The sequence below is a fragment of the Ceratocystis lukuohia genome (assembly GCF_044167205.1).
Source record: "Ceratocystis lukuohia strain C4212 chromosome Unknown Supercontig6_pilon, whole genome shotgun sequence".
NCBI classification, from domain to species: domain Eukaryota; kingdom Fungi; phylum Ascomycota; class Sordariomycetes; order Microascales; family Ceratocystidaceae; genus Ceratocystis; species Ceratocystis lukuohia.
Window position 1 is genome coordinate 596653 of NW_027263525.1, and position 17716 is coordinate 614368.

At 47.9% G+C, this 17716-nt stretch overlaps 4 protein-coding genes across 4 annotated transcripts; 3 read left to right on the top strand and 1 right to left on the bottom strand.

The window, feature by feature from the left end:
* Window positions 1-561: 561 nt before the first annotated feature.
* HOO65_060158 (putative double-stranded RNA/RNA-DNA hybrid binding protein) lies at window positions 562-1522 on the bottom strand (the record flags this gene model as incomplete). Its single annotated transcript, XM_071004000.1, has 2 exons — window positions 562-1112; window positions 1321-1522. The coding sequence occupies 2 exons, from the start codon at window positions 1520-1522 to the stop codon at window positions 562-564; spliced, it is 753 nt and encodes a 250-aa protein (XP_070857508.1).
* A 1466-nt stretch (window positions 1523-2988) lies between these two features.
* Window positions 2989-7503, top strand: HOO65_060159 (Vegetative incompatibility protein HET-E-1; the record flags this gene model as incomplete). The annotated part of the gene is made up of 3 exons (XM_071003612.1): window positions 2989-3537; window positions 3605-5554; window positions 5614-7503. The coding sequence occupies 3 exons, from the start codon at window positions 2989-2991 to the stop codon at window positions 7501-7503; spliced, it is 4389 nt and encodes a 1462-aa protein (XP_070857509.1).
* A 1719-nt stretch (window positions 7504-9222) lies between these two features.
* HOO65_060160 (Endonuclease/Exonuclease/phosphatase family protein) lies at window positions 9223-9534 on the top strand (the record flags this gene model as incomplete). Its single annotated transcript, XM_071001067.1, has 1 exon — window positions 9223-9534. One exon carries the CDS (start codon window positions 9223-9225, stop codon window positions 9532-9534), a length of 312 nt encoding a protein of 103 aa, XP_070857510.1.
* Window positions 9535-12191: 2657 nt separating this feature from the next.
* Window positions 12192-16922, top strand: HOO65_060161 (Vegetative incompatibility protein HET-E-1; the record flags this gene model as incomplete). The annotated part of the gene is made up of 3 exons (XM_071003605.1): window positions 12192-12704; window positions 12772-14721; window positions 14781-16922. The coding sequence occupies 3 exons, from the start codon at window positions 12192-12194 to the stop codon at window positions 16920-16922; spliced, it is 4605 nt and encodes a 1534-aa protein (XP_070857511.1).
* Window positions 16923-17716: the final 794 nt, after the last annotated feature.

Sequence of the window (17716 nt, forward strand, 5' to 3'; positions counted from 1 at the left end):
GCATCAGACTTGGTTGGAAGGACTAAGTTCTAAATCTCTTCACAACATCGTGTGCCACGTATCTACATAACATGTTTACCCGACGTTATTCCGAGTGAAGCTGGAATCTCCACAACAAAACTTGATGGAATTACTGGACTTATATTCTCACGATTTTAAATATTACATGCGCCAAAAACTGCTCTAGTGTGATAAAGATTTGGTCAATTCAGCACTTGTGCAATGTTCTTCAAATAGAGCATTAACCTAAAGCTATTCTAGCTCGGCTAGCATGACTACAATATCTACAACTCATGCTTACACACGTGCAACCTCATTTCACACATATCACGCTCTCTACTACATTTAGTGTTGTACATGATAGGTGCGCCTTGTTATTTTCAATCACAAACTATACGATAAGTTAATGTACTTCCATAATTTCATCATTAATCAACTGATCTGGGCCTGGCAATTCTACCTCCTACCCCTCTCCCCTTGACCCCATTCCCTACTTTGTCACTACTGCATACCGGTCTGCACAGTTCCCATGCTACTCTTAGTGTCCTTGTAGGGTTTCGGCTAGTTCAGCGCTCCACCGAGATGTCTGATCTTCGGGCAGTTTTCTTTTATCCAGTGTCGGAAGTCTGCTTTAAAGGCTTCGTTTCTCCATCTTCCTGCTGTCGTCAGTGACATTGTCGCCTTTGGGACGAGAAGGTCCTTGCTCTTGCAATCCACTTTGGCCAACTGATCGACTGCTTCATTGCCCGGGACTTCGCAGTGTCCTGGGACCCAGTGCACTTTGCCGGCTGACTTTTCCAGGGCCAGGTTGTCGGATCCGCCTTCCCATCTTGCGAGGATACGGCGGATCTCGTCTATTGCGAGCTGCAAAGTGCCCGGCTTCTGCATCCTCGGGACGAGCCGTTTTACCACTCCCAAATTGTCGACATACAGGTTCAGGCCTTTTGCTTGTGAGGGGACGACTTCAGTGACAGCTCTAACTGCCTTGAGGGCAGCAATCGCTTCTGCATACGCCACTTCTCCGTGTCTGCTGCATGAGCCCTTGCCCTTTGCCTCGGTGGTAGATATCCCAGCCTGCTCCAGTGTCTGCGTATCACTGATGTGTGAGCCATCTGAGTAGACACATATCGCGTCTTATGACTCTTTGCTGAGCAGGTCTAGGTGAGCCTTGGCTGCCTGTTCTTTGCTCAGTTTCTCTGCCAGCGACTCGGCTGGTCCTTCCTGTCCTGGCCGGAGTTTTGTCGAACTTTATTTCGTTCTCCGGGCTCAGCGTTTTTCCGTTTGGGAGTTGTAGCCTTGTGTTCATGCTTGAGAGCTTACGGCCGGTGTACAAATGCATGACGCCTGTCTTACTGCAGTCAATCCGCAGCTCGTTTTCCCTGCACCACTTAAAACTTTGTGTCATGTAGGTTTGCGGAGTGAGAACGTTGGTCTGGACTGATGTCGACGAAATGTATGTCACACCATCGTCTGCGTATCCTAGGCTGGGAAGATTCTGAAGGAGTTCCGCCATGTACAGCATGTATAGGATGGGGGAGACCGGAGACCCTTGTGATGGACTGTCCCCTACTACTACCCTGATGTGTATTTAACCGATGGGCTTGCGGACCTTAAATAGCATCCTTTTTTTGCTATTTTTCCCAACATTACAACCCTGTCATATTATCGGTTGACATTCTCGCTCACATGTGAAGTATCTACTACATCCAGTGAGGTAGGTTTATTATTGAAGCTTGTCAGCTTGTTGTTGAATTGGAATGTCAGCAGATGGCATGGCCGAATTGGAGCGCCTGCTTGCATGATCTGACCAGGAAATAGAGGAGGAGAGGAGGCAAGCTGACGAGGCAAACCGCCGAGCCGATAGAGAGAGTGAAGCCCGTCAGGGCGTAGAGGCCTCTGCCACCCAAATTCAGCGTCAGATCAACAATATGAGAAGCAAGATTGAAGGCCGTGAGTTACTAAGGCAAAAGATACAGTATACTAGCAGTATGAAATTTAGCTGACACGTCAAGAAGCTCAAAGCCTACGAAACTATGTGAACCAGACTTGCATCTACACAAAAGTCGCCTGCTGACGGTTTATTCGAAGTCGCTGACTGTTAAGCCTGAGCACTAGTAGCAACTGCACTGCCTCAACAGCAACCTCTAGCCAAATATCCATCATAAAAAGCGGTTATCCATTACGAGTACGACAATGATTGGGTTCCATCAAGAGCATAGGAAAGTGTTTTCTTCTCTTCAAGGACACCTACGGGATGCCAGTGTTCCCCCTCCACGGAAGACAGTAGAGATCTTGGAGGAAGCGATGCAAAAATGTATCCCTATAGGCTTTTGGAATCAAACAGGTTCCTCAACCATTCAGGCACATCCGCGTTTTTAGATTGTGCCATGGAACAGCCGTGTTCAAGCATGCCCACAGGGCATTTTACAATTGCTGGCAACAAGAAAGAGGCGTTCACAGCTCATTAGCCTGACTATACAGTTAGTATCAAGGAGAGGATGGACACTGGCTTGCCATTCATTTGTCACAAGATCAAGACGTGTGCTATTTAGTAGCTGATGTTGCAGTGCCTCACGGTGGGGCGTAGGTAAATGTAAATGCTATCGTCTCCAGTAGTATTCATTTACTTGAGTAGATATGGAGGAAAGGTGAGGCGACAACCAGGGTAATATACCTGATTTCTGTACGCCCTTTTTGAAAGCGAACGCCCGACTTCTCTGTTTTTTGTTATCGCATGCCTCTAGGTGGGCGAAATCCATGTTGCATGTTGCGCATCGCTTAACGGCCGTGCATATTCTACGATCACGATGAAAGTAAGACGATGCTTATAGCCTAATAAACACTCAGCCTGAGGCGACAATACATCTTTCCCCGCATCTAGTATCAAGAATGCTATAGTATGGACAAGGCAACCACGTTTTCAACTCATTCATTGTCCAAGTTTATCTTTTTTCACTATTGCAATACACGCTTCTGAGAGCCGGAATTATGAGATTATTCAACAAAGTTAAACGTCACTTCTCAAAGAGAAAAGCGCCTGTTCCAAGGCCAGGCCAAGCTACGTCGCCGACCGTCCCCTCATCGGTTGCAGTACAGCTAGAACCCGAGCAAGCTCCATCGCTATTAGAGGCCGCGACGCCTACACCACCGCCCAAGCCCGAGCCGGTAGCATTGTCCACTCTGCAGGAGAAAGTTTGGGAAAATGCGTACAAAGGTGTAAGATCGAAAGAGCCAAAGCTGGTGGAGGCGTTCGAGAAGATTGTCTTATCTGAGTGCCACTACGAGGACGACGAACCATGCGTGGAGCCGACCGATCGAATCAAAGGCAAGATGACAGCGGAACTAAAGGTCACGTCTTCTCAAATGAGAGAGATTGCGGAGAGAGGCATCGAAAGAACAAAGAAGGAAGCTGCCCTAAAGCAAGGAATCGACGATGGTTTGCGAGCAGTGCAGGCTGTGATGGGAATCATGGATAGAGCTCTCCGTGCTGCCCCGGAAGCTGCTGTTATATGGGCAACTGTGTGTCTTGGAATAGAAGTATGTGATTGCGATTTGTCCTTGGAAAAGAACACAAAGCGTGCTGTTGGTGGCTAACATTGCCTAGGTCTTGAAAAACCCCATCACCGAGACAGTTGAAAATGGCCAAGGCATCCAGTATGTTTTAGGCAGAACAGAGTGGTATTGGAACCTGACCAGTTTGCTTCTTGACGAAAATAAGGGACGTACAACTACCCCCTTGCTACGAGACACACTGGAGAAGAACATCACGCAGCTCTTCGAAAAGCTCCTCTTGTATCAAATCAGAAGCATCTGTCTCTACCATCGCAGTCGAGCCGCCACTTTTGTGAGGGACATGTTTTTGATCGATGACTGGGCAGGCCAGCTCAATGACATCAAGACAACCGAAATGACTGTGTTGCACGATATGGAGCAGTACAATACCCAAGAGATCCAAACGCAAATTCGTGATCTCAATAACACAGCGTCTGATTTGCAAGTCAGTCTTGAAAACATCCATGTAGCAATCCAGAATCAAGCACAGCAACAAGAAAAGAGGCATCACGACAAAGAGGATAATAAGTGTCTAAGAGACCTCTACACGACCGATCCCCGAACGGACAAGAAGAACATCCAACACAAAAAAGGTGGCTTACTGAGAGACTCGTACAAATGGATTGTCGAACACAAGGACTTCCAGAAGTTCAAAAACGAAGCAGCAAGCCGAATCCTCTGGATCAAAGGGGATGCTGGCAAGGGCAAAACGATGCTCCTTTGTGGCATCATCGATGAGTTGGAGTTGGATCCGTTAACATCACCCTACTACTTCTTTTGCCAAGCCACAGGTGGTCATCGATTGAGCTCTGCCACGTCTGTGCTACGCGGGCTTATTTATCACCTTGCAGATTGCAACCCACAGCTTACCAAGCACGTCCGGAAAAAGTATGATTCCGTGGGGAAAAAGCTATTTGAAAACGAGTCTGCTTGGTTTGAGGTCCGCGCAATAGCAACTGAGATGTTGAAGGATCCAAGCTTGAAGAATGCCATTGTAGTCGTCGATGCCCTGGATGAGTGTACTGTGGACCGGCAGCACCTACTTGACTTCATCACTGAGTCTTCCACCACCAGATGGATTGTATCAAGCCGTAATTGGCCGGATATTGAGGAGAGCCTGAATGACGCCAAGCAAAAAGTCAAAATTCACCTTGAAATAAACCAGGATTCAGTCTCTGCAGCGGTCGACACTTACATCAAATTCAAGGTAGATCAGCTTGTGCAGAAAAGGAAATACGACGACGAGACGAAGACCGCTGTCTTGGATCATTTGCAGTCAAATGCTCATGGCACCTTTCTGTGGGTGGCCCTGGTTTGTCAAGAGCTTTCCAATGAAAAAACACGCAAACGCCATACCTTGACTAAACTAATGTCATTTCCACCCGGGCTTGATGCTCTATACAAACAAATGCTGCAGCAGATATCTGAGTCAGAAGATGCTCAGCTTTGCAAAGACGTTATTGCTAAAGTCTTGGTTGTATACCGACCCATCTCTTTGGAAGAGCTACACGTCCTTGTTGAAGGACTGACCGGCGTGGGCATGGAGGAGGTGGAAGAAGTCATCAAGTCATGTGGCTCTTTTTTGACTATTAATGACAATACCGTCTCCTTCGTGCACCAGTCAGCAAAGGACTACTTCCTGGATCAAGCATTAAACCAAGTCCTACCCTGTGGCATTGCGCACCAACACCAAATGGTCCTCGTGCGATCAATGGATCTGCTCTGCAAAACTCTAGAACGCGATATTTACCACCTGGAGGCCCCAGGGTCCCTCATCGACGAAGTCTCTCCTCCTGATCCTGACCCACTGGCTGCTATTAAATATTCTTGCACATTTTGGGTTGACCATCTTCATGACTCGCCTGTAAACGTAACAGAAAGTGAAAATGATAGCATCTTGGCCCTCTTCACAAAGAAATATCTCCAATGGCTGGAAGCTCTTAGTCTTTTACGAAGCGTCTATACTGGGGTACGAGCAATTGGGAGATTAGAATCTTGTCTGGTAAGTGGCTATGCATGGAGAGGATAGATTTTGAAAACGCAGGGTTTAACATTGTACAGCAGCAAAAAGCATCAAACCACCTCCACGAAATTGTCAAAGACGCTTACCGATTTCTCCTCTCCACTGCGGGAGTTATTGAGATTGCCCCCCTGCAGGTCTATAATTCAGCGCTCATATTCAGCCCCAGCAATAGCTTGATAAAGCAATTATTTACTCATGAAGAGCCAGGCTGGATCAGGTTGAAGCCAAGGGTCGAAGAAAATTGGGATGCCCATCTGCAGACTCTTGAGGGCCACGGAGCTTACGTGAGATCAGTGGTGTTCTCCAATGGTGGACGGCGGCTGGCATCCGGATCAGATGACAAGACAGTCAAGATCTGGGATGCGACTTCTGGTGCGTGTCTCCAGACTCTTGAGGGCCATGGAGATGCCGTGACGTCAGCAGTGTTCTCCAATGATGGACGACTGCTGGCATCCGGGTCTTCTGACAAGACAATCAAGATCTGGGATCCAACTTCTGGTGCCTGTCTGCACTCTCTTGAGGGCCACGATGAAAGAGTGGCATCAGTGGTGTTCTCCAATAATGGACGGCGGCTTGCATCCGGGTCTTCTGACAAGACAGTCAAGATCTGGGATGCGACTTCTAGTCTGTGTCTGCAGACTCTTGAGGGCCATGACAATGCAGTGAATTCCGTGGTGTTCTCCAAGGATGGGCAACGATTGGCATCTGGGTCAGAGGACAAGACACTCAAAATCTGGGATGCGACTTCTGGTTTGTGTTTGCAGACTCTTGAGGGCCATGATAATGGAGTGAGATCAGTGGCGTTCTCCAACGATGGGCAGCGATTGGCATCTGGGTCAGACGACAAGACAGTCAAGATCTGGGATGCGGTGTCTGGTGCGTGTGTGCACACTCTTGAGGGCCACAGCAAAAAAGTGGCATCAGTAGTATTCTCCGATGATGGACAGCGACTGGCATCAGGGTCGCATGACAAGATAGTCAAGATCTGGGATGCAACTTCTGGTGTGTGTCTACAGACTCTTGAGGGCCATAGCCTCGTGGTAACATCAGTGGTGTTCTCCAACGATGGACAGCGACTGGCATCAGGGTCTTATGACAAGACAGTCAAGATATGGGATGCGACTTCTGATGCGTGTCCAGAGACTCTTGAGCGCCATGATGACTGGGTATTATCCGTAGTGTTCTCCAACGATGGACAGCGAGTAGCATCAGGGTCACGGGACAAAACAGTCAAAATCTGGGATGCGACTTCTGGTGCGTGTTTGGAAACTATTGAGGGCCATGGAGATGCCGTGACATCAGTGGTGTTCTGCAATAAGGGACGGCGGCTTGCTTCCGGGTCAGAGGACAAGACAGTCAAGATCTGGGATGCGACTTCTGGCGTGTGTTTGCAGACTCTTGAGGGCCATGATAATGGAGTGAAATCAGTGGCGTTCTCCAGCGATGGGCAGCGATTGGCATCTGGGTCAGAGGACAAGACAGTCAAGATCTGGGATGCGACTTCTGGCGTGTGTCTGCAGACTCTTGGGGGCCATGGAAATCTTGTGAGATCAGTGGTGTTCTCAAACGATGGACAGCGACTGGCATCAGGGGCAAAGCACAACGAACTAAAGATCTGGGATGTGACTTCGGGCGCGTGTCTGCAAACTCTTGAGGGCCATGGACATTACGTGACATCAGCATTGTTTGGAAATGATGCGCAGCAAATAGCGTCAGGACCACTAGCCGGCCAAGCCTCTTTGTCTCACTCTAGATCCTGCACATACAGTCTCAGCAATGATCGCCTCTGGATTATGGAGAATGGCCAAAGGCTGCTTTGGCTGCCGCCATCTTTTCGTCCCCGGAAATTCGAAATATCCAACGCAAGGTTTGGGATCGCTCTTTACACTCGTCGTGTCATAATCATGGAGTTCAGATCTGGAGACTAGCTTCAGTAGTCCAGCATAAAAGAGAAATGCCCTTGGATATAGTATCACGTTCACTCTATTCTAGATTACACTTTACACAATTACCAGCTGTCTTTACAAATTCGACTCTGGTTTTGCAACATGTAGCTCCTTCATCAGTCCCCTATAAATAGTTATAGTTTACAAATGCTCAATAGTATACCTAATTAACCTGGACATAACTGCCCGTTGATATCAAATCTTGCTGGAAGGCCAGGTAGAGATCACCCTTCAGCAAACGTCCACTTCTCGTCATTCTATCCCTTACATAATATAAACTATGCAGAAAGTATTTTACTACAACTGACGCTGCAATAACTGAATTTGTCTTCAACCGTCAAGGTCTGTTGCTGCAGAAAGTTGAAGGCACACAAAATAGCACGGATGAATATAAGAGCGCCAAGAGTCTAGCGTGAGGACTTCTCCCAGTCCTAGCAAGGTTCTTTATCTTCCCCCTAGAACTCACACCCGAAATCTCCGTCACTTAATGCAGAGCCATCTTGTTAACTTTAACGATATCCCGTCAAACAACATTCAACACCTGTCGACCCCTACTTGAAACCTGGCTTTGTTGTCTTGTACAGCTCAGGGGCTACTCAGATAGGTGCTTATTGGGCCTTATCAATGCAGGCTATCCTAATGAATCATTTCTAAATTCTTCTCACCACCACACACCCCATTTTTATGACTTTTACCATCTCTACCTTGCCAATGGAAAACACACAACCTGACACCCCTCTTTGAAGGATCCCGTGAAGGTTTACCCAGATATGTAGCACACGGTGAACTCCGGACTCTGCCCTACACAGAAGTAAGCGTTGCTGATATGCAGGGGACAATCAGGCATGTTTCTAAGTTCTAGTGGTCAGTAATATATAGTCTTGGTCCCCATAGCTTGGAGGTGTTTACAGCAATACCTGCGGTCAAGTGTGTCCTAAGATGCCAAGTCCAGGTGCACTATGCTTATTGATTTTCATTCAGCTAGAATTTTCAAACAGCACCCCCCCCCCCCCCGACTCCACACTTTTGGGATCCCTTGAAGATGTAGCAACGCAACAAAACGAAGATGAAAATACTTGCCATGATGGCGAATATGTGCACACAGTCCACTTGGAAACCCAGCATTGGCACATCTCGAAGTGGTAGGATGGATGTGTGGGTTAGGCATAGAGTCTAGTCCATTAGGGTATTGTACTACATGACTCTAGTTTAGAATGGTGCTTGTGTCACCTCATTTAAATTACATGGCAAAAAGGATTAAATTCAAGTACTAACAGTAGATATTAGGGGGACGTACTGAATGTTCTGTGAAGAAGAGGAAGAAGACAATAAGTGATTATTGAAGTTGTTCTTTATCTATCTAAGTCTAGTCCGAGGCACGGATCTCGGCCGGTTTATATATCCATCACTACCATGCTCTGGATCGGGCCTTGGAAGAAGACCCTTGATGTCTGATTCTAACCCTAACGTTTGGTGAACTGGATCAGGGTCAGCAATCTTGGTAACCCTGACTTAGGTTACTGACACGTACACTGCATTTTGCACACCTACTGAGTGGCTTATTCAAGAGAATCTAACTCAACAGTTTGGGCTACAGGTGGAAGATGGCAGAGTGTCACGCGCTGCAAAGTGGACAAATTTGCACAGCCGGCGGCTCGCTAGGACAACGGAGTCCTGGTGAGAATCAGCGCAGACAGCAAAATGTGCGACTGTGAAAGCTTTCTGACGGCAGGGAAGCTAAAGGAGTTGAACACAGAGTTGGGAAAGGCTCTGAAAAATGCCCAGAAAACCAGAACCGGTTTCGCACTGGCAGCGCACAAGAATGGTCGCGACACTTTACAAGAGGAAATCGACGAGACCAAGGACTATACCGGGTCGGGCACCGGTGTAGTGCAGGCTATGAACACCGACTCATACCTCGTCGGCAGAGTCGAACACTACCTCAACGGAGAAGGCAAGACTGTTGAAGTGGGCGGGAACATGATTAGACATTGCTTCGCCCAGGCCACATAGGTAGCCCCAGTCTACATTACATGACTGAGAAAACCCTGGGCAACAAAAGTACCTTGATAATCAAGATACCAGCTATTGAGCCAAAGATCTTCACGCAACTTTGGATGGGCTCAAGACTCACTCTAACGAGCCAGATGGTTGAAAAACCAAAGGCGAATCCCCAGTGCTCAAGGGCGCAGATATGCAAGCGCCATGATTTGATCGAACGCGAAAGCACCAAACACGCAAAATGGTGTGACATGGAGCACCAATGGGTGTGTTTGCCTCATTTGCCGCGGCGCTCACCCAGCAGACTCCAAGGACTGCCCCTTTTGCAAAAAGGGGCCCACTCCAGAGGAGATAGGGGTGATTGGGAATGCACAGCAAAAGCCCACCTCCGAAAGCAAGAGGGCCTGCCCGAAGGCGATCAGACCAGTTCAGACACAAGTCAAAGATCAGATGAACTGCACCGAGGCTAGGGAGAAAATGCCAGAAGACGGACCTGGAAGGCCAGAATAGGAGAACCGGCTAGGGTAGCAGAAAACGCTCTTTTCTAAAGCATAGAGGATAAGAGGAAGGCTTCGGAGTTGATCAGCTCTGAGGTCGCCTTCAGAGAATCTGTTCTCCAAAGCTCGGGGAAATCCGCGCGCAAGAGGCCACGTGGAGGAGAGGAAGAAGCTAATCCAAGAGCAAGACTCCGGAAGAAACTAACCTCGGCGGAAGTTGAGGACGCAGTTTTCACGTTGGAAATACAGTGTTCGGAGAGGATGGATGGCATATTGAATACAGCCTAGAAGCTGGCACGGCCGATCTTTGAAAAGTACGGAGTCAAGCTCTTTAGTTGCTGCTTAGAAGCTGGATGTCACTCAAGGATCCTCAAGTCTGCAACGATGATAGGGATTCCAAAACCACAGCGAAACAAAACACTCCTAAGGAGTTACCGGCTGATCCCGCTCCTGTCAGCCCTAAGGAAAGTCCTTAAGAGGGTAATAGAAAGAAGACTGTGGACGCAGACAGTTGAGCCACGCATCATCCCAGAACAACGCATTGGCAGTCTAGACATAACAATTCCAAGCAGTATGACGCCCAGTTCAACCATCGAGGCGCCCAGACAAAGTGCCAAGTGCCGAGCTATGGCAAACTGAAGGACTTCAGCCACCCATGTGAATGCATTGGCAACACCGCGAGGTTAACAGGGAGGTTTGCGAAGAGACTCACCAGAGAAGATAGGTCGTGCAAGTACCCAGCGAAGAAATTGGACACTGGATGGTAGGCGTGTCCAGGAGGACACACAACAGGGGGCGTTGAAGCTTGTATGGAACTTACATGGGGATACGTGCACTAATTATTCTTTCTTTCTCTTTTCCTAAATTCAAACATGGGATAACTGTTAGCAAAGTGCCTGTCTAAGCCCAGGGAACCAAATCGCTACTGCCAGGATATATCAGCATTAGAATTTTGGCCATCTGCTGTTCCGGCAAATCCAATAGCTGCAGATCCAAACCCAGCATGTTATGTCATCTACTACGAATGTTGATCGAAGTCTAGCCGGCTATTAAGCCTAGGAACTTGTAATAGCCCCAATGCCTCAACAGCAGCCTCCGGCCAAACATTCATCAGCGAAAAGGTTTAACCATTACGAGTACGGCAATGGGTTGAGTTTCCTCGCGTAGCAGAGTGTTTTCTTTCCTTCAAGAACAACTGCAGAATGCCTGTGCTCCCCCTCCCACAGAAGACAATGGTGATGGACCGTAATTTGCCATTCATTTGTCATAAGGTGAAGACATGTGTTTTAGTCGAAATATAGGCTACATGTGATTGAGCTATCAGATTTGATACTAACCTTCTAGTGCTTGCTACTTCTGACGGCCCAATTACGCTGAGATCATCTCTATGCCAATTCGTCGTTTTCTCAACAGCCATTATCAGATGTCGAAAGTGCTACTACAAGGTAGCATGGTTCATGACCGCCCCAAAGCAAGTGCATAAACCAGACTGTCAGAATCAGTGCCCCATGATAGGGGCGATATGGGTGGCTTAGCCTCAAAGCGGGTGCTGGCACACCTGTCATTATCCTATAGAGTCTGATTAATGGTAAGAGTACTAATGGGCAATCAGGGGCCCTAGAAATCAGGGCGGCAATGTTATCACCTGGGGGCTGGGGGTAGACACAGGTACGGTACTTCTGTCGCAGGACGTGTTCGCACTGGTGTGATAGGTATGATGTCAAGTGCTAGAAAGAAACACAAACAATCAGACTGCTGACCACATGTGGCAAGCTATTAAGTGACTGAAATAGATTCGAAAGCAGTCGTATCCAGTACTGTCTATTTACTTTCATGGATATAGAGGAAAGTTGAGGGGACGGCGTGGGTACTACACAGAAATTACATGCCCCCTGTTTGAAATCGAACGTCTACTATCAGCTTTTCGTTATCCCATGTCTCTAGGTGAGCGAAATCCATGTTGGTTGCATATTGTGCATCGCTTAACAGTCGTGCATATAGGGTCACGTCAAAAGGAATAGAAAAACACTCAGGCCTGGGCGGCAACGCCGTTTTCCCCGCTTCTAGTATCAAGAATGCTATGGTATAGACAAGGCTCACATCTTCAACTCATTCATTGTCCAAGTTCATCTCCTTTCACTATTACACTACACGCCTCTGAGAGGCGGAATTATGAGATTTCTCAACAAAGTTAAACGTCACTTCCCAAGGAGAAAAGCGCCAGGCCAAACTACGTCGCCGGCCGTCTCCTCATCTGTTGCAGTACAGCTAGAACCTGAGCAAGTTCCATCGCCTTTAGAGGCCGCGGCATCGCCACCATTAGCATTGTCCACTCTGCAAGAGAAGATTTGGGAAAATGCGTACAAAGGTTCGAGGTCGAAAGAGCCAAAGTTAGTGGAGGCGTTCGAGAAGATTATCTTATCTGAGTCTCATCACGACGAGACAAGCGTGGAGCCTACCGATCGAATCGAAGGCAAGACGACAGCGGAACTGAACGTCACGTCTTCTCAAATGAGAAAGATTGCGGAGAGAGGCATCGAAAGAACAAAGAAGGAAGCTGCCCTAAAGCAAGGAATCGACAATGGTTTGCGAGCAGTGCAGGCTGTGATGGGAATCATGGATAGAGCTCTCCGTGCTGCCCCGGAAGCTGCTGTCATATGGGCAACTGTCTGCCTTGGAATAGAGGTATGTGATGGCGATTTGTCCATGGAAAAGAACACAAAGCGTGCTGTTAGTGGCTAACATTGCATAGGTCTTGAAAAACCCCATCGCCGAAGCAGCTGAAAACCGCCAAGGCATCCAGTATGTTTTAGGCAGAACAGAGTGGTATTGGCACCTCGCGAGTTTGCTTCTGGACGAAAATAAGGGACGTACAACTACCCCCTTGCTACGAGAGACACTGGAGAAGAGCATCACGCAGCTCTTCGAAAAGCTCCTCTTGTATCAAATCAGAAGCATCTGTCTCTACCATCGCAGTCGAGCCGCCACTTTTGTGAGGGACATGTTTTTGATCGATGACTGGGCAGGCCAGCTCAATGACATCAAGACAACCGAAATGACTGTGTTGCACGATATGGAGCAGTACAATACCCAAGAGATCCAAACGCAAATTCGTGATCTCAATAACACAGCGTCTGATTTGCAAGTCAGTCTTGAAAACATCCATGTAGCAATCCAGAATCAAGCACAGCAACAAGAAAAGAGGCATCACGACAAAGAGGATAATAAGTGTCTAAGAGACCTCTACACGACCGATCCCCGAACGGACAAGAAGAACATCCAACACAAAAAAGGTGGCTTACTGAGAGACTCGTACAAATGGATTGTCGAACACAAGGACTTCCAGAAGTTCAAAAACGAAGCAGCAAGCCGAATCCTCTGGATCAAAGGGGATGCTGGCAAGGGCAAAACGATGCTCCTTTGTGGCATCATCGATGAGCTGGAATCTGATCCGTCGATATCACCCTACTATTTCTTTTGCCAAGCCACAGGTGGCGATCGATTGAGCTCCGCAACATCTGTACTACGCGGCCTTCTTTATCACCTTGCAAGTTGCAAACCACACCTTACCAAATACGTACGGACAAAGTATGATACCATGGGGAAAAAGCTATTTGAAAACGAGTCCGCTTGGTATGAGGTCCGAGGGATAGCGACTGAGATGTTGAAGGATCCGAGCTTGAAGAATGCCATTCTAGTCGTCGATGCCCTGGATGAGTGTACTGTGGATCGGAAGCGCCTACTTGACTTCATTACTGAGTCTTCCACCACCAGATGGATTGTATCAAGCCGTAATTGGCCGGATATTGAAGAGAGTCTGAATGATGCCAAGCAAAAAGTCAAAATCCACCTTGAAATAAACCAAGATTCAGTCTCTGCAGCGGTCGACACTTACATCAAATTCAAGGTAGATCAGCTTGTGCAGAAAAGGAAATACGACGACGAGACGAAGACCGCTGTCTTGGATCATTTGCAGTCAAATGCTCATGGCACCTTTCTGTGGGTGGCCCTGGTTTGTCAAGAGCTTTCCAATGAAAAAACACGCAAACGCCATACCTTGACTAAACTAATGTCATTTCCACCCGGGCTTGATGCTCTATACAAACAAATGCTGCAGCAGATATCTGAGTCAGAAGATGCTCAGCTTTGCAAAGACGTTATTGCTAAAGTCTTGGTTGTATATCGACCCGTCACTTTGGAAGAGCTGCATGTCCTTGTTGAAGGACTGACTAGCGTGGGCATGGAAGAGGTGGAAGAGGTTATCAAGTCATGCGGGTCTTTCTTGACTATCAATGACAATACTGTCTCCTTCGTGCACCAGTCAGCAAAGGACTACTTCCTGGATCAAGCAGTAGACCAAGTCCTACCCTGTGGCATTGCGCAGCAGCACCAAACGGTCTTGGTGCGATCATTGGATCTCCTCTGCAACACTCTAGAACGCGATATTTACCACTTGAAGGCTCCAGGGTCTCTCATCGATGAAGTTTCTCCTCCTGATCCTGACCCATTGGCTGCTATCAGATATTCTTGCACATTTTGGGTTGATCATCTTCATGACTCGCCTGTAAACGTAAGAGTTAGTGAAAGTGATAAGATCTTGGCCTTCTTCAAAACGAAATACCTGCAATGGCTAGAAGCTCTTGGTCTCTTACGAAGCGTCTATACTGGAGTACGAGCAATTGGGAAATTAGAATCTTGTCTGGTAAGTGGCTATACATGGAGAGGATAGATTTTGAAAACGCAGGGTTTAACATTGTACAGCAGCAAAACACATCAAACCACCTCCACGAAATTGTCAAAGATGCCTACCGATTTCTCCTCTCGAATGCCAGAGTTATTGAGATTGCCCCCCTGCAGGTCTATAATTCAGCGCTCATATTCAGCCCTAGCAAGAGCTTGATAAAGCAAATATTTAGTCATGAAGAGCCAGACTGGATGAAGGTCAAGCCAAGGGTTGAAGAAAATTGGGATGCCTGTTTGCAGACACTCGAGGGCCATGGAGATGGCGTGAATTCAGTGGTGTTCTCCAATGATGGGCGGCGGCTAGCATCTGGGTCAGATGACCAGACCGTCAAGATCTGGGATGCAAGTTCTGGTGCGTGCCTGCAGACTCTTGAGGGTCATGATGACTTGGTGAGTTCAGTGGCATTCTCCAACGATGGCCAGCGCCTGGCATCGGGGTCACATGACAACACAGTCAAAATCTGGGATGCAACTTCTGGTGCGTGTGTGCAGACTCTTGAGGGCCATCGTTACGGAGTGACATCAGTGGTGTTCTCCAATGATGGACAGCGACTGGCATCAGGGTCAACGGACAAGACAGTCAAGACTTGGAATGCGACTTCTGGCTCGTGTGTGCAGACTCTTGAGGGCCATCATTACGGAGTGACATCAGTGGTGTTCTCCAATGATGGACAGCGACTGGCATCAGGGTCAACGGACAAGACAGTCAAGACTTGGGATGCGACTTCTGGTGCGCTTCTGCAGACTCTTGAGGGCCATCATCGAGCAGTAAAATCAGTGGTGTTCTCCAATGATAGACAGCTACTGGCATCAGGCTCTTATGACAAGACAGTCAAGATCTGGGATACGACTTCTGGTGCGCTTCTGCAGACACTTGAGGGCCATGGGAATTTGGTGACATCAGTAGTCTTCTCAAATGATGGGCAGCGACTGGCATCGGGGTCGTGGGACAAAACAGTCAAAATCTGGAATGTGACTTCTGGCGTGTGTCTGCAGACCCTTGAGGGCCATGATGAGTGGGTGGTTTCGGTGGTATTCTCAAACGATGGACAGCGACTAGCATCAGGGTCTTGGGACAATACAGTCAAGATCTGGGATGCGACTTCTGGTCCGTCTCTGCAGACTCTTGAGGGCCGTAGCCACATGGTGGCATCGCTGGTCTTCTCAAACGATGGACAGCGACTGGCATCAGTGTCAAGAGACAAGATAGTCAAGATCTGGGATACGACTTCTGGTGCCTGTCTGCATACTCTTGGGGGCTATAGCTACATTGCGACGTCAATTGTGTTCTCCAAAGATGGGCAGCGACTGGCAACAGGGTCTCATGACAACGCAATCGACATCTGGGATGTGACTTCCGGCGCTTGTCTGCGGACTCTTAAGGGCCATGGACATTCCTTGAGGTCAGTGGTGTTCTCCAATGATGGCCGGCGCCTCGCATCAGCGTCTTCGCACAAGACAATCAAGATCTGGGATACGACTTCTGGTGCCTGTCTGCAAGCTCTTGTGGGCCATAGCCACATTCCGACATCAGTGGTTTTTTCCAATGACGGACAGCGACTGGCATCAGCGTCAAGAGACAAGACAGCCAAGACCTGGGATGTGACTTCTGGTGTGTGTCTGCACACTCTTGAGGGTCATAGCGGCACGGTGATATCGGTGGTCTTCTCAAACGATGCACGACGACTAGCATCAGAGTCAAACGACAAGACGGTCAAGATCTGGGATGCCGCTTCTGGTGCGTGTCTGCACACTCTTGATGGCCCTGGAGATGACGTGACATCAGTGGTGTCCTCCAATCATGCACGGCGACTTCAGTTATGGCCAGATAACAACGCAGTCAAGATCTGGGATGCGACCTCTGGTGTGTGCTTGCAGACTCTTCAGGGCCATGACCACATTTCGAGATCATTGGTCTTTTCAGATGACGGGCAGCGAATAGCATCAGGGCCACTAGTTAGCCAAGCTTATTTGTCTCACTCCAGATCCTACACATACAGTCTCAGCAATGATGATCTCTGGATTATGGAGAATGGTCAAAGGATCCTTTGGCTCCCGCCATCCTACCGGCCTCGAATATTCGAATTAGCCCACACAAGGTTTGGGCTGGCTACTATGTCTCACCGTATCATATTCATGGAGTTTAGTTCCGGAGACTAGCTTCAGTATCCTCGCATCAAAGCGAAACGCCCTCAGAAGGAGTGTGGCATTCACTGCATTCTAGATTACGTCTTAGACAATTACCGGCTGTCTTTGCAAATTCAACTCTTGTTTCGCAACATTTCAGTTTCTTTATTAATCCCCCATAGTTTTAGGGCACAAACGCTCAACAATCCACCTAATTACTCTGTGAATAACTACCCATTGAGGTCAAAGCTAGCAGAGACCAGTAACAGTAGATATTAGGACGACGCACTGAATGTCCTAGGAGGAAGAATAAGTGATTCTTGAAGTTGTTCTATGACTATCTGTTTCTTGCCTGAAGAGCGGATATCAACTGATTTTTATATGTCTCGATCAAACACATGTGCCTTGGAACATGGGCCTTTATGATTGCTGGTAACCCTAACGTTTGCGCAAGCTAGATAGATCAGGGTCATCAACCCTAGTAGCCCTACATGCTTTCGAAGTCATTATATGGCCAACCTGATGACACTTGCTACATCTTGGATCTTTCCTTTTCATAGGTTTAACCTTCTCAAATCCAGACGGCTTATCACGGTACGCTAGCGTCTTCCGCATAACTGTCACAGTACACTAGCTAGCGTCCTCTACATAACCACCGTCCGTCATGGCATGATACTATCTTCTGCATGACCACCGTTTCTACATGACCACTATCCTACTTGATGCTAGTGTTACGGGTGAGGCGCAATGCTATGATTCGTATATAATCTTTATTGATTGATGAGGAGGGAAAGGAGTCTATCTAGAAGGTTGTGCTGGTGAGCAGG